General features: G+C 47.3%; 2 protein-coding genes across 7 annotated transcripts in view; both read left to right on the top strand.

Moving 5' to 3' along the window:
• Positions 1-394: 394 nt before the first annotated feature.
• Positions 395-7,124, top strand: NMUR1 (neuromedin U receptor 1). Its single transcript, XM_036254508.1, has 3 exons — positions 395-483; positions 2,988-3,876; positions 6,158-7,124. The coding sequence occupies exons 1-3, from the start codon at positions 481-483 to the stop codon at positions 6,706-6,708; spliced, it is 1,443 nt and encodes a 480-aa protein (XP_036110401.1). The 5' UTR covers positions 395-480; the 3' UTR covers positions 6,709-7,124.
• A 6,682-nt stretch (positions 7,125-13,806) lies between these two features.
• Positions 13,807-24,891, top strand: part of NCL (nucleolin) — a 49,809-nt gene continuing 38,724 nt past the window's right edge. For 2 of the 6 annotated variants that reach the window (XM_036253492.1, XM_036253488.1), the window contains exons 1-4: positions 13,807-13,943; positions 16,321-16,437; positions 19,320-19,688; positions 20,308-20,433. The gene's annotated coding sequence lies outside the window, so the exon portion shown is untranslated. Of the gene's footprint in view, positions 13,944-14,473; positions 14,656-15,061; positions 15,113-16,320; positions 16,438-19,319; positions 19,689-20,307; positions 20,434-24,891 lie in introns of those variants that run through there. The other 4 variants (XM_036253493.1, XM_036253489.1, XM_036253491.1 and 1 more) reach the window with 3 other exon arrangements.

Below are 24,891 nucleotides of genomic sequence, written 5' to 3'. Positions count from 1 at the left end.
TGGGGTGGGAGGAGGTGGGGCTGGAGAGACACCTTAGTAAGGGGTTATGCTAAAAGTCAGCATTTGCGGGGCTGGAACAGCGTGTGAGACTCATCATCACTGGGGTTTCATCCTTCTGAGGCCGTTTTCTCATCTGTAAAATGGGTTTTTGTGAGGGTTCCGAGAGGTGAAGGTGCTGCTGGAAGCGCCCGGTCAGCGCTTGGTAACACAACCGCTTTCTTCTGGGTGGGTGGGTGTGCGGGTGGCCCCAGGTGAGTGTGTCTGGGTCCGGCCGCGGAGCAAGCGGGCTGCGTGGGCGGCCTTGCCCCCTGGGGGCGGTCCCGGGCGGGGCACCCGGGCCACCGGCAGGCGGGGCGACGGGAGGGCTGCCCGCGGGACGGCCGCAGTCATTTGGCCAGTTCGCCAGTCCACTGGCTCCTGGCGCCCCATCTGTCCATCGGGTGGGCTCCTCGCCCCTGGATCTCGCGTGCAGCAGACCGCATGGTATGTGAGCGGGATGCCCGCGTGGGCAAGGGCGCGGCGGCTGGACTGGGCGCGCCGCGGGCCAGGGGCTTGGGCGAGAAAAGGCGGGCGGAGCGCGTGGGCTGGATCTCCCCAGGATGGCAGAGATCGGAGGGTCCTGTTGGGGAGCCCCATCTCCAGGGACTCGCAGCCTCCCGGGTTGTCTTACTGCGAGCCACGCGCACGTGTGCGGAGCTGGGGACTCCGGCGCGGCGACCCTCCCCAGTGGTGGAGGGAGCCTCCCTTGACCCCTGGTCTGCGCTGCGCCGCCCCAGTTCATCCCCGCGGCTCCCGCCCTTAGCTCCAGCACCAGCAGGGGCAGGGGAGCTGAAGGGGGTGGGCAACGTGGGAGTGGATGAAAATGCGCCTGGCTCCCAAGATGCGGGGATTAGGTGTGGGGCGGGCCGGGAGGCTGGAGGCGACTTCTGGGTAGAGGTTTTGGAGAGGAGGAAGATACTGGGGATTAAGAATGCCAGGGGCCCTGGCCGGTTTGGCTCAGCGGTTAGAGCGTCGGCCGGCGGTCCAGAGAGACCGGTTCGGTTCCCGCTAAGGGCACGTACCTCGGTTGCAGTTTGTCCCCAGCTCTGGTTGGGTTATGTGGGTGGCAGCCACTGGATGTGTCCCTTTCACGTCGATGTTTCTCTCTCTCTCTCTCCCTCCTACTCTATCTAAACAAAAAATGGGGAAATGCCCTGGGGTGAGGACAATAAATTTAAACAAAGAAAGAAAGAAGAAAAAAGAAGAATACTTGGGATTTGGGAGAGCAAAGGACCTAGAAAAGAAAGTTGAAGGGTGGGTGCAGGGCAGGTAGGCAACTGGACGCCCCAATCTCCCCCCGCCCCATCTCCACTGGAGAGAGGAAATGGGCTGAAGGAATAAGGGATCCAGGAACCAAGCCTGAAAATCCGGTTGCTCAAAGGGGAAGGTTGATGGTGGGGGTGGGCTTTGGGAACAGGCTGAGGACAGTCTGAGGCTGCTGTCCCCTCTTCTCTGGACTGGCTTACCCTTTCCCCCCGGGAGTAAGAATCCTGTTACTCTGCACTGAAACTGAGCACCTGAAATGTACCATGTGTGCTCCTGAGAACTTATTTGTAGTCTCTCATTTCATCTTCACAGAAACTATAGGTAGGCTCTGTTGACACCCCCATTTCCCAGAGGAGGAGACTGAGGCACTGTAAGGGGAGGTCACCACTAGAGCATAGCAGAGCTGGCATTTTTTTTTATCCTCACCTGAGGACATTTTTCCATTTTTTGTTCAGATAGAGTGGGAGGGAGAGAGAGAGAGAGAGAGAGACATCGATGTTAAAGGGACACATCAAGTGGTTGCCACCCGCACGACCCAACCAGGGCTGGGGACAAACTGCAACCGAGGTAGGTGCCTTTAGCGGGAACCGAACCCGGGTCTCTCTGGATCGCAGGCTGACACTCTAACAGCTGAGCCAAACTGGCCAGGGAGCAGAGCTGTCATTTAATCCTAGGCCAGTTTATTTAGCACCATGGCCTTGGTTCTTAATCACTGTATATGGTGGACTGACAGAGATGGGCAGCCCGAGAAAGGAGAGGGAACCCTAGAACTGGCAATGTTAAGGGTGTCGAATATTTCAATATCTAACAGTTCAGGTGATGGGAAACAGAAACAAGAACCAACTTTTGGATCAGTGTTACAGTGTTAACCTTGATCCCCTCCATGACTCAGTCCCCTCAGTGAGGTACTGATAACCTGGCCTTCTGTGTGTTAGGCAGTCACTGTGTTAATACCTTTTATGGATTAAACTCCCTCAATCCTTGTAATAAGGAAACAGCTGCAGAGAGGTTACTAGGCAAATGGTCACACAGCCTGGGATTGGGGAGGCTGGATTTGAACCCAAGCAATTGCCTCCAGAGCCCTTGTTCTTAAAGACCATGTGATACTGCACACTGTGCCCATATTACAGATGCCCAAACTGAGTACCTGTCCCAAAGTCTATGGCTTGAAAGGGGAGAGATCCAAGGGAAGACCAGTGATGGCAAAGACCATGCTTAAGAGGATTCATCCTTTAGTCAAAGTTTTCAATAGATTGTGAAATTTAAAATTGAAGTCCACTTTTTATGTGTGTGTGTGTATATATATATATATATATATATATATATATATATGTTTTTATTATGAGAGGGAGAGAGAGAGAAACATCAATTGGCTGCCTACCCGATACACCCAAACAGGGATCAAACCCCAAACCTGAGTATGTGCCCCTACTTGCGTCGAATTGGCAACCCTTCGGTGCATGGGATGAAGCTCAACCAACTGAGCCACATCAGCTAGGGCTTTATCATTTTTTAGACGTACATGTTTACATCTCTGAAGTTGTAATGCATCTACAATGGATGACAGAGTTTTTTTCTTTCTCAGCAATACCTAAAATAATAGCATCTTTGGTTTGATGAATATGACAGAGCCAGAGTTCCCTGAATGACTTTTCTGGGTGTCTCTGTCTTCTGTTCCACAGGTTCCTTTCTGCCTCAATTGCTCCATCTTCCCTGGAGACATGTCCCCCAGGGGTGCAAGAAGCCCAGTGCCCTGCAATGGCAGTTGGGACTGGGGGCCCTTTAAGCCTGAGGACTTGACCCTGACTGACAAGGAGCTGAGACTCAAGTACCTAGGGCCCCAGCAGACGGAGCTGTTCATACCCATCTGTATCACATACCTGTTGATCTTCGTGGTGGGCACCGTGGGCAATGGGTTGACCTGCATAGTCATCCTTCGCCACAAAGTCATGCGCACACCCACCAACTACTACCTCTTCAGCCTCGCCATATCGGACCTGCTGGTGCTGCTGGTGGGCCTACCCCTGGAGCTCTATGAGATGTGTTATAACTACCCCTTCCTGCTGGGTGCTGGTGGCTGTTACTTCCGCACACTGCTCTTTGAGACAGTCTGCCTGGCCTCTGTGCTCAATGTCACCGCCCTGAGTGTGGAGCGCTACGTGGCCGTGGTGCACCCACTGCAGGCCAGGTCCGTGATGACCCAGGCCCACGTGCGCCGCATGCTCGGAGCTGTCTGGGGCCTTGCTGTGCTCTGCTCGCTGCCCAACACCAGCCTGCATGGCATCCAGCAGCTGGATGTGCCCTGCCGGGGTCCGGTGCCTGGTTCGGCGACGTGCACGCTGGTCCACTCAAAAGCCCTCTACAACCTGCTCATGCAGACCACCACTCTGTTCTTCTTCTGCCTGCCCATGGCCACCATCAGTGTGCTCTACCTGCTCATTGGGCTGCAGCTGCGGCGTGACAGGCTGCTGCTGCTCAGGCAGGGGGCCAAGAGCAGCGCCAGGTCCAGCAACAGAGGCAGGTTCCAGCAACTACAGGATAGGAGTCGGACACAGGTGACCAAGATGCTGTGTAAGTGTTGCTGCTGGGGAGAGGGGCTGAGCGAGGCACTGGGTATGAGACTGGGGCTTCCAGGGTCTGGGGGGGGCTGTCTGAGTTTATGTGTGTGATATTGGAATCACACACTCCACCTTGTGTGTGTGTGTGCGCGCGCGTGCGTGCGCAGGTACGTGCATGCTTGTGCGTGCATGCAAGAATGCTCATTTAGAAACTAACATCAAAGATAAATGATAAATGGTAATGTCTCATGGCAGGCCCGGTATAAAATGAAAATTCAGATTCCTTGTTTTAAAGTTAGTAAGAATGTCAAGACAGCAACAGTAGAGCATTAAATGCTTTTAAACTCGGGACCCTGTGCAAATGCACAGGTGCACACACGTGAAGCCAGCCCTGGCTCATGGAAGCAAACCACAGACAGGGCAGGGGCACCTGGCTGGGCTCCAGGATGACAGAGCTGTTCATGGCATCTGGACCATCCACATCTCTCATCTTGGCTCCTGAACATGGCTTGGCTCTGTCCTTCCCTACATCCACCTGGATGGTATGGCCAAGGACTTTCCTGAGGAACTACTTTCTTTAGTGGCTATTGAAACGTTCCAGAGAAGGATTCTGACTGGTGGGGTTAGGTCCTGGCCCACCCCCAGGCCAGAATGACAGGATGCTGAAGTGACTAACCCCCACAGAACCACATGGTGGGGTCTGGGGGCAGCTAGAGAGGCAAGATGATGAATTTCTTCCATGTATGTCTGCAGTCCCCTCGTGACCACAGGAGTGACCATTGTCTAAAAGGACTGTCAGGAGCGTGTTTGTGAGGGTCGGTGTGCAGAGCTTAGGAGAATCAGGGCAGCAGTGTGGACTGGGGCCGGCCAGGGCATGCCCCGCTGGACTGAGGTTCTGGATCTTACTGTGGCCTAGAGCTGGCTCTTTTTCAAAAACAGTGGCCCTAGGGAAGCAAAACAAATGGATACTAAGCCAATTATTGATTTCTGCCCCCTCTCACTCCACCTCAGCAGGGCCTCCGTCAGGTAGGTGGGGTGAGCCGGGGCAGGACAGGGCCGGTGAGGCCTTGGGCAAAGCCATGGGATTATAGCCAACTAAGTGTGGACTGTCCCTTTCCCAGAGAGAAGCCCACCCCTCCTGCCCCCTAGGAACAGTGTCCTTGAGTGTGGTGTCACTTGTTATCCCTTGGAGCTCCTTGCTTGCTTCCCAGCTCTGCACCGTGAAGCCTGCACTACAGACCACCTGGGCTCTGTCCCCCGCGCCTGCCTCAGTCTCCCCCAGATCACAGGAGCCAAGTCTGTGCAGCCGAGATGGCTCTCACCCTGGACAGGGTGGTTGTTTCCTTAAAGCCGCCTTGCTTGCTGGCCTGGGGCTCTGGCTTTCTTCTCTTCCTCCCTCCTTCCGTCCCTCCCCACCTTCACTTTCTGGAGGCCCACTGTGCAGCAGGCTGTGTGCTGGGAACGTTGCAGTCTGGGACTGAGGAAAAGCACGCTGGGCGGTGATGGGGAAGACACTGTGGGGGGAATAGAGAGAGTCAGCTGAGCAAACGGGAGAACTAAGAAACAAAAATCAAAGCAGACCCGATGACAGAGACCCAAGAAGTCATGGCTGACTAAGACTAGGGCTGGAAGGAAGCTGGGGGGAAAGAGTGAGGCTTGGCCAGCCTGTGCTGTCCTTTGCTGGACGTGGGGGCTGGGCTCCTGAGTAATGGGCAGTTAGTGCAGAGCAGGATACTCCGCTGGGCCTTGGAGAGCTGGCAGCTGGGGCTGGATGGCTTCTGGAGCCAAGGCAGGCAAGGTGAGGTGTGTGTATGTCTTGCCCTCTCTGGCCCCTTCACCTCCCATCCACTGCTGTCTGAGTGGGGGCCCTATTCTGCTTCTCCCTGCTTATGCATCAGTAGGCATGGTCCCCGAGTGGGCACCCAGAGTGGGCGTTAGCCTCACAGTCTTTGTCACCCTGGGGCTCAGTATTCACAGCTTAGAGTCACCCAGCTCCAAGTTTCATGGTGAGACAGTTGGGCTGGGCCAGCTTGACTCAAATGTCCACTCCTGGTCCAGTCAGCTATAGCCAGGGTCAGAGCACACCCCCTGCCCAGTCAGTGCCTGTGGTGAGAGCAGCCTCTCCAAAGGGGTGTGGCCAGGCAGGCAAACTTCCAGAAACTTCCAGATGCACAGTGGGCATCGGGGAGCCTGTGGAATAGGAGAGGAGGTGAGAATGAGTGGACCACACTGGAGCAGGGAAGGCAGTGGAGTGGGCTCCGGCAGACACCCAGTCTCCCTTCTCTGCCCTGCAGTTGTGCTGGTCCTGGTGTTTGGCATCTGCTGGGCCCCGTTCCACATCGACCGACTCATGTGGAGCTCCGTGTCCGAATGGACCGACGGCCTGCTCCTGGCCTTCCAGTACGTGCATGTCGTCTCCGGCGTCTTCTTCTACCTCAGCTCGGCCGCCAACCCTGTGCTCTATAGCCTCATGTCCAGCCGCTTCCGGGACACCTTCCGGGAAGCCCTGGGCTTGGGGACCTGTTACCACCACCGCAGCCTCCGCAACAGCTCCCGCAGCCCCAGCAGGGTGACCACAGGCAGCACCCTGTGTGACATGGGCTCCCTAAGCTGCAGGGCCCACCCTCTGACTGAGAACTGTGGCCCAGAAGGGCAGCAAGAGACCGACTTTGGAGGGACCTCAAAGAAGCTTCACCTGGAGGAGCCAGAGGGCCACGTGCAGCTGTGGGTGCCGCACCTGCCCTCCTCTGCAGGGACGCCTTCATGCCTGTCCCCCTTGGTGCCCTGTCCCCACTGTGGCCACCTCAGTGACCCCTGCCCCCACCATGTACCAGAAGGGATATAAGGTTACTGTCTGCTCTCCAGACCCCTGGGCCCCCGTTAAAGTCCTTCCCTCCAGCAACATCACTGTCAGTTAACTGGCACAGCACCCTTCGTCTGGGGACATCACCGCTCCTGCCACCAGTTCTGAAATGTTTTCACGGGCCCTACCTTTCCTTCCTGTTTTCTGTCCCTCTCTAGCTCCTGGCCTGCACCTGGGACCTTCCTCCTATCTGACCCCTCCCTGGCCCCCAGTCAGCTTATTCTGTGCTGGGATCTCCACCTCGTGGTGCAACTGGGTAGTAGGGGTGCCAGAGATCCAGGGGACCTGATTCCAATCCCAGCCCTGTTGCCACCTTGCTGTGTGGCATCAAGTTAATCACCTCACCTTTCCAGGCCTTGATCCCGTTTGTAAAATGAGAGGGGCCCCGATATTTTAAGTGCCACACTTTGACACTTCAGCTGTGTTTTCTGCACATATGTGTAAGTCACTGCTGTAATAAAACCAGCTGATACCCTCAGATTACCAAGGTGGAAATTACTGCCTACATCCTCACCACCCCCAACCCTCCTCCCTCGGTGCCCTCCACAGCACTGCCTCCCTGTGCCCCCTTTTGGAGATTGGTTGCACAACAGTGTGAACATACTCAAACATTATTAAACTGTACACTTAAACTGTTAAGATGGTAAATTTTGTTGTGGATTATACCAGTTTTTAAAAAAAAGAAATGATAAAATCTAAGATAAGCAGATATTGTCATTTATTTTTTTAAGCCCCATACTACAGTCTGTAAAACATAATCATTTGAATTATCTTTCTCACTCTATTTTTAAAACTAACTTCCTCTCTTTTCATAAGCAAGAAAGAGGACAACAGATATAAGGAATTTGATCCTAGAAACATTTACATTCTTCTGATAGTCTAAACCTCTTCAGCACAGGCCTCACCTCTTTCAAGCTTCTGCACAGGGCGGAGCAGGACAACTGAGGGCTATTTAGGAACAGAGGCCAGGTTGGGGACAGTGGGGATTCAGGGAAGGCTGTAACTGGCTGGGTAAGAGTGCCCCGGCTCAGGAGAGGTGGCCACAGGCTGGGCTAGACTGAAGGGCCTGGAAGCTGCTACCACACTCTCTAGAACAGTGGTTCTCAACCTTCCTAATGCTGCGACCCTTTAATACAGTTTCTCATGTTGTAGTGACCCCCAACCATAAAACCATTTTTGTTGCTACTTCATAACTGTAATTTTCTAATGTTATGAATTGCCATCAGAAATATGTGTTTTCCGATGGTCTTAGGTGACCCCTGTGAAAGGGTCATTCGACCCCCAAAGGGGTCGCGACCCACAGGTTGAGAACCGCTGCTCTAGAATATCTGTTCTAGGGTATCTGTGATCTTTATCTAATAGTCAACGCCCTCATCAGCTGTAAGCAATGTGGGCATCATTCATTCAGCTAACAGCCATTGAGCACCATGTTCCAGGCATTGCCCAAGCTGGGATGGGGGCACACAAACATGCTAGCATATAAGTGCTCTGACAGCTGGAACTCTGGGGGCACAGAAGAGAGTCACCTGTTCCAGTGGAGGGAAGGCTTCCACGTGGAGGTGATGCTACTCAAGATCCAAAGTCCTGGGCGAAGGGGTCTAATTGGCCACTGAGCTTTGCCTTTAATGACAGTTCCACCACACTGGAATCCAGGAGAGGAGGGACGAGACCCTAAAGGGAACAAGAGCTGTCAGGAGGAGGAATAGACACTGGACAGGCAAAAACAAAGCAAAATGGACTGTGGTCCACATTCACTGCTGTCCTTCTCTGGATTCCCTGGCTGCCCTTCCTGGAACTGGGATTTGGAACTTGTCCTCTAGTCTTTTTCCCTGTCTCACCTTCGTTAGACATACATAGGCAGGATTCCTTTTGTTTCCATTTAGAGAATTTGAAAAAAAATTACGTACGCAGAATGAAAACAATTACTTCTTTTCCCAACACTCAAATTAACCACTTGTTAACATTTTAGCATCTTGATTCCTATCATTTCCCCATGTATATCCCCTCCCTACCATTAAAGAATGGTTGTTTTCAATCATTTGTTTTACAAAACAACTGCTTAGAACCATCTGGTAGAAGGTCAATTGTTATGGATGGATGAAGCTGACAATACTCAAACCATCTGATCAATCTGAATATCACTAAAAGTGGACAACCAGACGTTAAGTGCCTCTTAGAGGGATGCAGCAGAGGTACAGGGCACAACCAAAATGCTGAACTTGAATCTCATGGAGCCTCCAGATCTAACTACCAGTTTACAAGAACACTGAGGATGGAGGAATATGTTCAAGACACCCAAAGGTGTCAGCTGAATCCAGAATAAGGACAAACTCTATGACTTGGTTTCTTCAACAAATAAATAGCATTTAAAAACGCTTCGTTATAGATTTAAGACATTTCCACCCCATGTAACATGTGGAAAATTTTTAATACTAATTCAAACAAAATAATAAAAAGACATTTTTGAGGCAGAAGATTGAACACAGATTAGACATTAGTTGGCATCAAAGCCAATATCCTAGTTACATAATGAAGTATTTACAAGCAAAATGATAGGATGCTTGGGTTTCACATTAAAATACTCAAGCAAAAGAGGAGGAGGAGAAGACGAAGGAGAAAATAAAGGAGAAGGAGGAGGTTGGGAAAGGGGGAAAAGTGAAGCATGGAATAGTTGAGAAAAGAATGGCAAAAATATTGAAGTTTTGAAGCTGGGTGATGGGTAAAGGGGATTCAATTTTTATTTTATTATTTTATTTTACTTTTTTAATCCTCACCTGAAGACATTTTTTCCATTTTTTGTTCAGATAGAGTGGGAGAGAGAGAGAGGAAGAGAGAGAGAGAAACATTGACGTGAAAGGGACACATGAGTGGTTGCCACCCGCATGACTAACCAGGGCCGGGGACAAACTGCAACCGAGGTACGTGCCCTTAGCGGGAACCGAACCCGGGTCTCTCTGGACCGCAGGCCGACGCTTTAACTGCTGAGCCAAACCGGCCAGGGCCAATTTTTATTTTTTAATTCATTTATTTTCAGACAGAGTAGGAGGGGGAGAGAGAGAGATCAAAGTGAAAGAGACACATCGACTGGTTGCCTCCTGCACGACCCAAGGCGGGGGAACTGAACCACAATCGAGGTATATGCCTTTGACCTGAATCGAACCCGAGACTCTTTGGTCCGTGGGCCAATGCTCTAACTGCTGAGCCAAACCGGCCAGGGCAGGGGGATTCATTTTTTATTTTCTCTACATAATGTATGTTTGAAAATATCCATAATAATTTTTTTTTTAAGTTTGCAATAAAGCCAGGCGGGACACCTTTTTTCTGCCAAGGACCATTTAGATATTTATAACATCATTCTTGGGCCACACAGAATTACCAACATAAACATCAGCCTGCTCTATCTGGTCAAACATTTAATTAACTTACTCCTAAGGTGATGGCTGGAACTGCTTCTCTTTGGTGAGGTGTGTGATGTTGGCTGGTATTGATGATGTTGCTATTCACAACTGCTTTCCCAGGTTTGCATCGGTCAGCCTGGAGCACAGTTGACTCTTTGCGGTGGTAAGTTTCGAAAAGAACTTAGCAGCAGTAAGTTGTTCTGAATACAGATGCATATTTCAATGCATGTCTCCTCAAAGTGGGAAATTCATCCTTGTTTATGTAACGTTTATAGAACTCAAGCAGTGGGAGGTTGTACCTAGCTTTCAGCTCATCATCGCTTTGCAGCTAAATGATTTCATGTTGTAGGTTATCAGGCACATCAGCTGGTTCCACATTGAACAGTGTAGCCAAGATGCTCAATTTTATTTGTTTACTTTTCATGTCCTTGAATCTTTCATTAAATGCCTCACTTAGTTTTGCATATTTACCATCATATTCAAGTGTTGTAGAAGGCTTTTGTTCTTCCAGAGTGGGGACATGCACTGTGTTACTCCTTTGGAGTTGCACTTCCCACAGCCTTAGTTTAGCTTCATGATTTCACGTTTGAAAGCAGGGAGCTGAGAAGCTGGTTGGGGCCCTGCAGCTTGACGTTCAGCTCTGAGAAGTACATGGTAATGTCCACCATGAACGCTAAATCACACAGCACTTGCTATCATTGAGTTCCCTGACAGGTTTTCCCTTCATTTCCATGAACTACTTGACTTCATCCTGCAGTTCATAAAACCTCATGAGAATGTTCCCTTGACTCAGCCACCACACTTCACAGTTATAAACAAGCTCACAGTACTCAGAGTCCAGATCACTCAGTAACTCCTTAAACTAGCAACTGTTAAACATTCCGCTTTTGACAAAGTTTATGCATGACATTATTGTTGACATCACATCGTTGAGTCACAACGACTGTGCACAGAGACTTTCTTGGTGTATGATGCAATTGCATATAATCAAATCACTTGGATCAAGATCGAGATAATTCAGTTCTTTCTTGACAAATGCAATTAACCCTTTTTGCATGCCAACCATGGCTGGAGCTCTATCTGTAAGAAGGCACTTTTCAAATGTTAGCTCAAGTTTTTTCATTGATAAAACAAGTCTCTCAAACAAGTCCTCACCTCCTGTAGTACCATGGATGGCTTTCAGTGACAGCAATTCCTTTTGCATGTCAAACTCTAGGTAGTTATCCAACAAACAAAAACAGCCAATTGGACAATATTTGTTATTTCCATTGTCTTGTCACAAGCCAGAGGGAAGAACTGGAAATGTCCTGCAGAATCCTTCAGTGTTTTTTCAGTATCTCATGCTAAGTCAGTAATCCTATCTGAGACGGTTCTCCCAGACTAACACAATTTTACTTTGGTGCTAACAACTCCGCAGTAGCCACTACACACTCTTTTACCAACTCTCCCTCTACGTGAGGCCTCAGCTTCTTTGTGATTAGCTCGCTCACTATATAACTCATCTGAATAACGTTGTCTGTCACAACTAGGCCTAGTGAAAGCAGCTTGTTGTGATATCAAACTCTGCTGAAGAGCATTGATTTTGTCCAGACACATTTTGGCCTCCCAATTCATTGAGTTTAGCATGTTTTGAGCTGTAATGACGCTCCAGATTGGCCTTTTTCACTACTGTTAATGCATTGCCACAGACTAGGCACACAGGTCTACCTTTGACGTCAGCAAAAAGGAATCATTTGTCCATTTCTCTTGGAAAGATCAACACTCTGCATCAACTTTTCTTTGTAGTCACCATTTGTAGGATATCACACCACTTAAGTTTTAATAATTATCCAGCATGTGTGTTGTAATCGACATGATTATTCTGTGTTCTAATCCTGCCTCTTGGATTTGGAACATATCCAGCATTTGTATCATAAACTCTTGAGGTCTTTTCTGTGTATTATAATGTCCTTAATCTTCATCTGAGATCCAGTTTTTGTGAGCATTGTTGATCGTGGAGTTGTGGAAAAAGATTGGATTGGAGTTATTGTCTGTGTCGACAAAGAAGTTAACAACATCTTGTCAATCATCAGAGGCAAGGTCATCAACGTCTCTAGTAATCATTGTGCTGGCCTACACCCTGATTAAAATAATACAAAAAGGCCAATTATAAAAATTCTTGTTTTTCAGAACTTAGAAAATAGATTGAGTAGCAGGATGTTTTACAACCCTGACCACAGATATGTGCTGACGCCAAGTTCTGCTTATCAGTAACCGCCTCTGCTTCTGTACTTGCTTGCTTGCTCTCCCCCAAGGCCATCGGGAAATCCCAGATACAGAAGTTTGAAAAACAACCTCCCTATTAAGTAGAAATGTAACTTAAAGTCGGGACTGATTTCCGAAAACTCCCCTCTGGAGAACTCGGTATCAGTTGCCGGCTGGCTAATAAACTGCTCTCTATTCTACTTTAATTCAGCTCTAGTGGTCTCTTGGTTCTCTTGCATCACAACAATCATCAACACCGGATTGCCATGGTTTCGCCATAGTGTGTTAATACTTTCACAACATGTACACTCCTAGCCAGCCAGGCACTGATGGTCCTCTGAGTCACTGAAATACAGGCAGATGGGCCACATGGGGCAGCCTAAGAGAAGTATACGTGTCTGTACTTGTATGTGTCCTGTCTATCTCTAAACATTTGTTTCTTGCTTGTCCCTCAAAATTTACGTTGTTATTATGATTCACTTACTATAAATTTATGTTGCTATGAAAAAAGGTCCCAGGTTTATTGATTTTCGAGTACAGCCTGCGGCTGCCTTGGCAGGGCCAGACCAAATGATTTGGCAGGCCTTACAAAGCCCAGCCTGGCATTCCCCACCCCTCTCTAAACCAAGGAAGTGCTTTGGGTTAAGCTCAGCACCCATTTAGTTTGTCCCCAATGACCTACAGGAATAACTGGCAAAAGCATGACAAAGTCTTCTTCCCTCCTTCAAGGGAACCGGTCCCTTGGCTCTTGGACCTACTCCTGGACCTACTCCTGGACCATCTGGTAAAAGTGACTTTTCAGCCACCACATTTTAATAGATGCTTTAGTCCCAAATAACAAAGAGAGAACTTGTGCCCTGGCCAATTTGGCTTGGCGGTTAGAGCATCAGCCTGCCGGCCGGAGAGACCTGGGTTTGTTTACCACTAAGGGCATGTACCTCGGTTGCAGTTTGTCCCCGGCCCTGGTTGGTTGTGCGGGTGGCGACCACTCGATGTGTCCCTTTCACATCGATGTTTCTCTCTCTCTCTCTCCCCCCCTCCCACTCTATCTCAACAAAATATCAAAACATGTCCTTGGTTGAAGGTAAAAAAAAAAGAGAGAGAGAGAGAACTTGTGCGTGGTCCAAGGCGTGGGTCCCTGGTCTGTCTGACCAACTTCCTTTCCCCACCCCACAATTTACAACACCCGGTGACCACCAAAGTTATCATTCGGAGCCAATTCCCCATTGGAGAAGTATCTAGTGACTGAGGTTACTTGAGATGAAATATGATGTTTGTGCACTGCCCACTGCAAACATACCCGATTGCCTTTATTTTTTTATCCTCACCCGAGGACTTTTTTTTTTTTTTTCAGAGTGGGAGGGAGAGAGAGGAAGAGAGAGAAAAACATCGACGTGAAAAGGACACATCGACTGGCTGCCACCCGCACGACCCGGAACAAACTGCAACCGAGGTACATGCCCTTCACAGGGATCGAACCCGGGTCTCTCTGGACCACAGGCTGACGCTCCAACCGCTGAACCAAACCGGCCAGGCCAATTGCCTTTATTAACAGCTCGCAGGAAGCAACTTCAGGTAGGTGGTCCGGGAGGGAATCTCCCGGAGACAGGGGGATTCTCTGGCCCTGGGGCTGGGGCTGGGGTGGGCCCCCGACCCTGACGCTGTGAACTTAGGTCTCAGGCTCATCAGCAGGGAAACCTGGGCAAATTCCTTTCTCCGCTGGGAGGCTGAGCGTGGAGGGCGAACCCGGGATGTCCAGGAACCCGGCCCAGGACGAAAGGATTCCCGACACTTTTGGGAACCGTAGAGCCGCACACGCGTCGCCAAAAAGTCCACTGCCTGGCGCAGGCTCCGCGAGTGCAGGCCGCGGGGGGCACTTCCAGGACCGCGCGTCCACCGCCCAATCAGCGCCCGCCTACCACAAAGCGAATCCCACCCAGGACTCCGAAGCGTAATCTTCACCCTCTCCTCCGGCGACCGTGGCCCGCCCCCTCCCGCCAGGCCCCGCCCCCAAAGTCGATAGAGATTTACGATTGGCTCTTGGTATGAGGGCGCACTCTGGTTGGTTGAAATGGAGGCACGACGGTAGAGTCGTCGCCTTTCCAGAGGCGATCACTGGGCAGGCTCGTCTTTCGCCTCAGTCTCGAGCCCTAACTGTCAGTGTGACGTGCGGATCCTCAGTACCAGCGACCGTCGCGATGCCATTCGGTTCCTTAGGGCCTCTCTGTGCCACTCACGCGGCACACCCTCCGCCGTCATTAGCCACCATCATGGCGAAGCTCACAAAGTAAGAGGCCTTCCTTGCGCAAGCACGGACGCCGAGGCCGGATTCCGGGGATCGCGGGAGGAGGGTCTGCGGGCCGGCGCGCGGAGGGCGCCATGCTGCGGGAGGTCGCGCGTGCTTTGCCTTCCTGGCAGGTGAAGAGCTTCGCAGGTGTTGCGGTGGCTGCTGCGGCGGGAGAAGACTTGGGACTGAGCGAGGGGAGGGGGCGCTGGGCCTGGGGGTGGGGGGATGAGGCCAAACTCCTGGGGCGCGCAGCGGGGCACCGCCTCCTGACGCACGTGCCTCCAGGGGAGGACGTGATTTTTTTTTTTTTTTTATAGCCTCACCGGAGGACATTTTTCCATTTTTTGTTCAGACAGAGTGGGAGGGAGAGAGAGGAAGAAACATCAACGTGAAAGGGACACATCGAGTGGCTGCCACTCCCACGACCACCAAGGGCCGGGGACAAACTACAACCGAGGTACATGCCCTTAGCGGAACCGAACCCGGGTCTCTCTGGACCGCAGGCTGGCGCTCTCACCGCTGAGCCAAACCGGCCAGGGCTGATTTTATTTTATTTTATTTTATTTTTTCAAGATGCCCTAAATTAAATTCAGAGGAGAGTGGTGGGATGAGGTGCCAGAATTTCCCGAAAGCTTTTTTTTTTATCCTCACCCGAGGACATTTTCCCATTTTTGTTCAGGTAGAGTGGGAGGGAGAGAGAGGAACAGAGAGAGAAACATCGATGTGAAAGGAACACATTGAGTGGTTGCCACCCTCACGACCAACCAGGGCCGGGGACAAACTGCAACCGAGGTACGCGCCCTTAGCGGGAACCAAACCCAGGTCTCTCTGGACCGCAGGCCGACGCTCTAACCGCTGAGCCAAACCGGCCAGGGCCCGAAAGCTTTTTTAAGTTAGCTTCCCCCAGGTGAAGGGTTGTGGGTGGTTGGCCATTGAAATGGTCCTATTGTAGGCTGAGTGTTAAGAATTGTACCTTATAGTAGATTGTGGAGGTATAATGTGTGTGTGTGTGTGTGTGAACAATCAAGCCTTATTTTTACAAAAAACTACATTGTAGCATGTCTCAACAGCCGGCCTAAGGCTGGGCTGGCTGTGTGGAAGTATGCTTTTTTAAAAAATCTTCATCCAAGGACACTTTCCATTCTTTGTTCAGATAGGGTGGGAGGGAGAGAGAGAGAGAAACATCGATGTGAAAGGGACACATCGAGCGGCTGCCTCCCCACAACCAACCAGGGCCGGGGACAAACTGCAACCGAGGTACGTGCCCTCAGCGGGAACCAAACCCCGGTCTCTCTGGACTGCAGGCGTAGTGACGCTCTAACCACTGAGCCAAACCGGCCAGGCTGGAGGTATGCGCCCTGGCCGGTTTGGACCATAGAGTCCTGGGTTCAGTTCCCACTAGGCCCCAGGGGCTAGGGGCACTTACCAAAATTAAATAAATAAATAAATAAATAATAAAACAGGTGTGCTTAATGAAGGCAACAGGGTGAGGGAGACCACTTCTTTGATATTGTCTTTTTATCTAAGGTTAGTTTATGTTAGTTGTGATCTTTTTGAACAGTATGGGTTCTGAGAAAGGGAGATTGTGCTATGAAGAATGATGGCAAAATGTGAGTGGTCTGAAATGTGAGAGGCTTAATGTGCTAACAATCTTGTCTGTTGTAGGCTGGTAAAAATCAAGGTGACCCCAAGAAAATGGCTCCTCCTCCAAAGGAGGTAGAAGAAGATAGTGAAGATGAGGAAATGTCAGATGATGAGGAAGATGAAAGCAGTGGAGAAGAGGTAATTATGCATAATTTAATGTAGGGTGGAGAGTAAAAACAGGTGGCATTGGATGTCTGAAAATACTGGCAAAAATTACTGGCAAAAAAATAAGATGCTGTTCATTCATATATGTCCTATTGTAAGGGTTGAGTGTTTCTCAAGCTCTTCATTGACCTGTCAGAATACCGTAAGTGTAGGTATTTGGATGAGCCTGAGAGAAAACATCTGGAGTCTCCTCCTCCTGTGCCCTCTGCAGGGCTTAGTGTGATGATGTATTAAGTCATTTTTTCAGTCTGGCCTGTGTGGCTCAGTGGTTGAGCGTTGACCCATGCTCGAAGAGGTTGCTGTTTCGATTCCTAATGAGGGCATATGCCTGGGTTGTGGGCTCAGTCCCCAGTGGGATCAGTGTTTCTATCTCTTCCTCTCTTTTTTTCTAAAAATCAATAAAAACATATTTTTTTTAAAAGTCATTTTTCCATTTTCAACATGCTGGATGAGGAAACATCCTATACAGCTAGCTGTCTTAAATGTGGCAGTCTGAGCATTATGTTCAGGTCTGAGGTTAGCCTTACCAGATCCCTTTCCTAGCCCCCAAGCAGGTCTCTGTTCTTTATATGAGTCACTGTCATATGTGGAGTGAGGAATGCCACCTACCTTTGTGCTAACATTAACGTTTTCATGCTTCTGTTGCTTACTCTAAAGACAACTAAAAGTTTTGTTTTGTTTTTTAATACATTACCTGATAAAACTGGTGGTCAACAAAAAGCTTTGAGTGTGACTTGCATGTAGATGATGTTTTTTTTAAATCAAGCTAACTGCTCACTTCTTAATTTGTATTAATTTTGCAAGGATTGACTATTTGGCCTATTTGATACTAATTTTATCTCTGGTTCTAAGACTGAGCTTCTAATGAACTTGATACCACCACCCCCCAAATGATTTTTTTTTTTAATTTATTTTTTTATTAATTAATTTTTGTTACAGATGTTTCTCCTTTTTCCCCCACTGATACCCCCTCCCACTCCCTCCCTGCCCTGTCCCCAGTTTGTTGTCCATGTCCACTGTTCATGCATACATGCATATAAGTTCTGTGGTTCATCTCTCCCCCACCACCCCCTCTTCTGGGGATTGTCAGTCTGTACCCCACTTCCACGTCTCTGGGACTACCCCATTCCTCAGACTGTTATGTTCATTATATTCCACAAATAAGTGAAACCATATGATATTGTCTTTCTCTGTTTGGCTTGTTTCACTTAGGATGATACTTTCCAGGTCCCTCCATGTCGTCTCAAAGGATAAGAGATCTTTCTTTCTTACAGCTGCATAGTACTCCATTGTGTATATGTACCACAGCTTTTTTATACATTTGTCTACTGATGGACACTTGGGCTGTTTCCAGATCTTAGCTATTGTAAATAGTGCTGCTACAAACATGGGGGTACATATATTCTTCCTGATTGGTGTTTCAGGCTTCTTAGGGTGTATTCCTAGAAGTGGGATCACTGGGTCAAATGGAAGTTCAATTTTTAATTTTTTGAGGTAACACCATATTGTTTTCCATAGTGGCTGCACCAGTCTGCATTCCCACCAGCAGTGTACTAGAGTCCCCTTTTCTCTACACCCTCGCCAACACTTCTTGTTTGATGATTTGTTGATGGCGGCCATTCTGACAGGTGTGAGGTGATACCTCATTGTTGTTTTAATTTGCATCTCTCTGATGATTAGTGATGATGAGCATTTCTTCATATGTCTCTTATCCATTTGTATGTCCTGTTTGGAGAGGTGTCTATTTAGTTCCTCTGCCCATTTTTTAATTGGGTTCTTTGTCTTCCTTTTGTTGAGTTATATGAGCACTCTATATATATTGGAAATTAACCCCTTATCTGATGTATCACTGGCAATTATGCTCTCCCATACAGTGGGTAGACTTTCCGTTTTGATGATTGCATTTTTCGCTGTGCAGAAGCTTTTGAGTTTGATGTAGTCTCATGTGTTCATTTTCTCCTTTGTTTCTTTTTTAATCCTCATCCGAGGACATTTTTCCATTTTTTGTTCAGACAGAGTGGGGGGGGGGGAGAGAAAGAGAGAGACATCTATGTGAAAGGGACACATCGAGTGGCTGCCACCCGCATGACCCAACCAGGGCGGGGAAAAAATGCAACCGAGGTACGTGCCCTTAGCGGGAACCGAACCCGGGTCTCTCTGGACCGCAGGCCTACGCTCTAACCGCTGAGCCAAACCGGCCAGGGCTCTCCTTTGTTTCTATTGCCTTAGGCGATGTATCAGTGAAAATTCTGCTGCATATGATGTCTGAAATTTTGTTGCCTACAGTTTCTCTAGAATTTTTATGGATTCATGAGTCACATTTAAGTCTTTTATCCATTTTGAGTTTATTCTTCTCCCAAATGATTTAATGACACTTAACACTTAGAGCCTTTTAGTTACAGAAATCAATTCGTAATCCTTAAAACAACATGTACCATTGGTGCTATTGCCAGAAGAGAACAAAAGTTGAGTCTTAAAAAATATTGCCTAGGGTCATACAGTAGCAGATGGGATCCTGACAGTGAATTTTAAGGGTTCGTTAAGGGTGTGCTGCTTCAGAGCTGACATGATTAAGACTATGAGGTACACAAATTCACAGGTCTGGGTCCAGAGGTATTAGAAGTGTTAAGGGTTTGTTATGATTGGATATTTTACCCGAGAGTGAGGACTGTGACCTCCAAGTATACAGAAATTCATGTAATTTAACCCTGTAGTTTAAAATGCTGGCAAACACCTAATGCAGGTGGTCTTAAAACAAAAGCAATGCCCAGATTAATTTAGCACTCATTTATGTGGGATCTGTGCTTTGTTTTTGAGTTTGAAAATACTCATGTTTGTTTTTATTTAATCTTGAGGTGGTCATTCCTCAGAAAAAAGGCAAGAAGGCTACCACAACTCCAGCAAAGAAGGTGATGGTTTCCCCAACAAAAAAGATTGCAGTTGCCACACCTGGGAAGAAGGGAGGCACACCGGGCAAAGCATTGGTAGCAACCCCTGGTGAGAAGGGAGCAGCCACCCCAGCCAAGGGAGGAAAGAACAGCAAGAATGCCAAGAAGGAAGACAGTGATGAGGAAGATGACAACGACAATGAAGAGGATGATGAGGATGAATTTGAGCCTACAGTGATGAAAGCTGCTGCCTCAGATGATGCTGCTGCTGATGAAGAAGATGGTAAAGAGTTTTATTGGTAGTTCCTGGGCTCTTGTTTGCAAGATACATCAGAGGTGAGTTTGGGGATGTGGGCAACGTGCAAACATACTCCTTCCATGCCCCAATGGGGGTTAGATAAAAAGCCTCCCAAGGACTCTCTGGGCTGGTTGTATACTAGAGTGGTAGCCATGAATGATTGCCTGTCCCTGAGAAAATATTTAACACAGCATATTCTATGAGTAGCTTTCATAATACAGGATTTTGCTTCCAAGAAATCTGTTCATTCTTGCCATTACTCCTAAGCACAATATTGTATTGTATATTTATTTTTTTATCTTCACCCGAGGACATTTTTCCATTTTTTTGTTCAGATAGAGTGGGAGGGGGAGAGAGAGGAAAACGTGAAAGGGACACATCGAGTGGCTGCCTCCCGCATGACCCAACCAGGGTTGGGGATGAATTACAACCGAGGTACGTGCCCTTAGCGGGAACCAAACCCAGGTCTCTCTGGTCTATGGGCTGACACTCCAACCCCTGAGCCAAAGTGGCCAGGGATAGAGTAGCTACTTTTTAACTTAATCATTGTTTGCACCATCACATTAGTGTTGCTGCTTGCCTAGAATACGTGTTCGTGTGGCTCGTTTTTGTTTTTTTTTAACTTTAATTTTTGTCCTCTGCCTTATCACCTTGAAGGAAGTTTGGCTATATGGATATTGAATCTGCTGAAGACCTGGAAAAAGCCTTAGAACTCACTGGTTTAAAAGTATTTTGGCAATGAAATTAAACTAGAAAAACCAAAGGGAAAAGACAGTAAAAAAGGTATGTGCTGTGTTAGGTAACTGATATTGATAGGTGTAACTGGCAATGGATATGTTTCTAGTCTAATCGGCTGGGTTAAATAGTTGAACCTTTTTCCTTTGGTTGTCTCAGTGTTGTGACGATTAGATTAGAATGTTAAATGTTCACAACAGTGCCTGGCACTGATTGTTGGTGGTATAAATTCCTGAGTGAGGCAGTAAGAATGGACTTAATCAAAATATAATTGTTTATCCCTGGTCCCTGTGACTCAGTTGGTTGGGAGTTGTCCTGTGCACCAAAATGTTGGTTCAATTCCAGATCAAGGCACTTGCCCAAGTTGTGGGCTTGATTCCTGGTTGGGTGTGTACAGGAGGCAGCCAATTGAGGTTCACTCTCACATTGATGTTTTTCTCTCCCTCTCCCTTTCTGTCTAAAAAATTAATAAAAATAAATTTTTTAAAAAACAATAATTATTTAGATGTACTGGCATACCTTGGAGATATTTCAGGTTTGGTTTCAGCCACTGTAATCAAGCGAGTGTGTCAATAAAGGAGTTGCAGTCTTTTTGCTGCTGGAGGATCTTGACATCAATTAATAAAAATGGCAATGTTTGTCAAGCACAATAAATCGAAGTGGAAAATAAAAAGGTGTGCCTGTACCTAAATTAATATAGAGAGGCCTTTCCCGGCCATGTGGCTCAGTAGATTGAGTGTTGTCCCTGGACTGAGAGGTCCGGGTTCAATTCCCAGTAAGAGCACGTGCTCAAGCTGCGGGCTTGGTCTCCAGTAGGGCCTGTGCAGGAGGCAGCCTATCAATATTTCTCTCTCTAAAAAAAAAAGAAAAAAAAAAAAGATAGAAACCTTTTCTCACTGGAAATAGATAAGATCCCTGACTATTCTTTTTGTATCCTTCTTATACTTGATTGTGTGTCGTGACTTTTTTTTTATAGAGAGAGAGAAAGGGAGAGAGACATCGATTTGCTGCCTCCTGCATACCCCCTACTGGGGATCAAGCCCAAAACCCAGGCTTGTGCCCTAACTGGAAATCAAACCTGCAACCTTTTGGTGGCTTATACAACATTTACGGGAAAAACAATACAATTTGTTGTGAATGTTTTTTAAAATCAAGAAATTTCACATAAAGATTGGGATTCCCAGCTTCTGCTACATCAGGAAATCAGGCAGTCCGATGGCTACAGTCCACCTGTCTGAAGTCGTACCTGTCCGCAGTCACCTGGAGAGAAGCAGCTGGTTTCTCTTATTTGTGGTGTTTACTCTCTATTTATGTAGCCCCACCATTCTTGAAGTTCTCCCCAACTCTAAAGGAGTGAACAGCACACTTACACTTGAATAGATGTTGGGAGCCAGCTATGAGTCTGGCAGAGTCCATGGAGCCTGGAGGTCTTGAGTCAGAGACTCGACCTCCCCCACAATTTCAAGGAATTAGGCTTGCATTGTGTTTGTGCAGCTCGGGGCTAAGTGTGAGCCATGTACCTTGAAATACCTGAGATAACAGACTGGGTGTTCCTGGGTACTCCTGTTATCCGCAAGGCAAACTAATTCTATACAGCATTGTTGTAGCCCTGGGCATTATGTCAAGAAGACCCTATTTTCTTATATCATTCAACTTTTGCTGTAAGGTATAAAAGGCATGTAATAAAGCACATCGGGGCTGATCCCGCTGAGGACAGTCCACCTGATCCCATATCTGTGTTGTCTTCATTCCCACTGCTCGAACTCAGGGACTCTGCTCTCCAGGCTCGTTCCTGGCAAATAGATAGTTAATACCTTTTCTCCTAAATTGGTACTTTCTTCCCTAGTAGTAAAGATGACATTTTAATATTTGTCATGCATTTGTGTCTTTCAGAAATGGGAAAATGAAAGATTGAACAAGAAAGCTACACATTTCGAAAAAATGGGGGAGAGCGTATTTCTTTTTTTGTTTTTTTATCCTCACTTGAGGACATTCCTGCATTTATGTTGAGATAGAGCGGGGGGGAGAGAAGGAGGAAGAGAGAGAGAGAAACATAGATGCTAGAGAGACTCACCGAATGGTTGCCACCCACACAACCCCAACCAGGGCCGGGGACAAACAGCAACCGAGGTACATGCCCTTAGTGGGAACTGAACCTGGGCCTCTGTGGTCCGCGGGCCAACAGAGAACGTATTTCTTTGTGGAGGTAAAGAATGTTCCTACATGTTTAATATGCAAACAATGTCTGTCTGTGTTGAAAGAATATAACCTAAAACGCCATTATGAAACAAATCATAGTAATAACCATGATGGATCTACAGAAAAGATGCGTGATAAAAAACTTAATGAATTGAAAAAAAGACTGAAACTTCGACATGATTTGCTTTTGAATGTGAATAAAATAACTGATGCAGCTATGAAATGTAGTTACGTGTTGAGAAAATTGCCTGGGCATCAAAACCCTTTACAGATGGCGAGTTTACAAAGGAATGTCTGTTGAGTGCTGCAGACATTTTGTGCCCTGAACAGACACAAGCATTTGCCAACATAAGACTCACTGGTAATATTGTTGCACAACATATTGATGATACGACTGAGAGTTTATAAGACACATTGCAAGAAAAAGTGAAATCATTTGTGGCTTTCTCCATCGCAGCTAATGAAAGCACTTATATAAATAGTGCCCCTAAGTTAGCTATATTTATTCGTGGTGTTGATGAAACTTTTGATGTGACTGAGGAACTTGTGGCTATGGTACCCCTGACAGGCACAACATCAGAAAATGACTTGTTTTTATGTGTTGAGAAAAGTCTTTAAAAAAATTTAACGACTGGTCAAAATTAGTAAGTGTTAGCACAGATGATAATTCTGCAATGGTTGGTGTGAAGCAATTTGTTACAAAACTGAAATCTAAAGTGTCAGGGCTTTGCAAAGACACAGAACTTAAATCTGTACATGGCCTCATTCTCCAGGAATCCCTCTGTACTAAAAAGTTAAAAATGGAGCATGTTATAGACCATAGTAATTTACACCATAACCTGGCTGCTTTCCCATGGCTCCACCCACAGAAAGTTCAATGCTTTGTTCAGTGAGTTAGATGACAGTGTGGAAACCTGTCCTGCCACATGGAACCTAAGTGGCTGAGCCGTGGTGTGATGCTAAGGCAATTTTTTGAACTGTTGGGAGAAATTGACTTTTTCATGTCTTCTAAAGGAAAATCTGTGCCTCAGCTTACTAGCAAATATTTTTGTCAAAACCCTGGCTGGTTTGGCTCAGCGGTTGGAGTGTCGGCTTGCGGACCAGAGTCCTGGGTTCGGTTCCCGCTAGGGGCACATACCAAAAAAAAAAAGATTTCGTCAAAGACCCAGCCTTTTTGGTTGACATTATGACTTACTTAGATAGAGTGGATGTTGCTCTGCAGGGGTGTTCACAAGTGGTTACACAAATGTATGAAACGTCTCTTTCCTAGAGACGTTGTGTCTTTGAGAAACTCATTTGGCAAGGAACAATCTGGCCCACTTCCCGACACTGAAATTAGTTTCTGAAAGTGAAAGTGATGGCCTGAATTATGTTCCAAAAATTAAAGAGTTGAAGACTGAATTCCAAAAAAGGTTCTCTGATTTCAAACTTTATGAAAACGAATTAATACTATTCATCTCACCTTTCGCAATTAATATTAATGTGAATGAAGAGCTTCAAATGGAGGTTATTGAATTGCAGTGCAACACTATACTGAAAACTAAATATGATGATGTTGGAATCCCAGAATTCTACAAAGATCTTGGGAATGGTTACCCTAAATATAAAAACTGTGCAAAGATTCTGTCCATGTTTGGAATCACCTGTGTTAGTGAGCAGATGTTTTCTATTATGAAATAAAACTACTGCTCCCAGGTAAAAGATTCAAAGATGAATTTGCTCCTGCACTTTGCTACATGAGATCCCCAGTCTGACAATGATTGACACCTAGTGGCATCAGAAAGGAACATCTCATTTTAGGTTTCAAATCTGAGGAGTAACAAATTATGAAACTCTGAAAGTTATTTCTAAATATTTCCAAATTATATACGGTATATATATATATTTTATTTATTTTTATTTTTTTTTATCCTCACCCGAGGACATTTTTCCATTTTTTGTACAGATAGAGTGGGAGGGAGAGAGAGGAAGAGAGAGAGTGAGAAACATCGATGTGAAAGGGACACATCGAGTGGCTGCCACCCGCATGACCAACCAGGGCCGGGGACAAACTGCAACCAAGGTACATGCCCTTAGCGGGAACCGAACCCGGGTCTCTGCAGACCGCAGGCGGACGCTCTAACCGCTGAGCCAAACCGGCCAGGGCTATTTTTAAATCTTTATTGTTGAATGTAGAATGTATTACAGATGTTCCACATTTTTTCCCCCATTGACTCCCTCCTCCCCACTCCCGCCTCCCTCCCTCCTTTTCCCACACTATTGTCTCTGTCCATTGGTTATGCATATAAGTTCTTTGGTTTATTTCTT

The sequence above is a fragment of the Molossus molossus genome, unplaced genomic scaffold (assembly GCF_014108415.1).
Source record: "Molossus molossus isolate mMolMol1 unplaced genomic scaffold, mMolMol1.p scaffold_m16_p_11, whole genome shotgun sequence".
NCBI classification, from domain to species: Eukaryota; Metazoa; Chordata; class Mammalia; order Chiroptera; family Molossidae; genus Molossus; species Molossus molossus.
Note: the sequence above shows the minus strand (reverse complement) of the source record. Positions and strands in the feature narration are given on the sequence as shown.

Excerpts from the sequence above, each read along its gene's own strand:
- NMUR1 (XM_036254508.1), top strand. Across the intron at positions 3,877-6,157 it reads ACAGGTGACCAAGATGCTGT|TTGTGCTGGTCCTGGTGTTT; the intron begins GTAAGTGTTGCT and ends TCTGCCCTGCAG.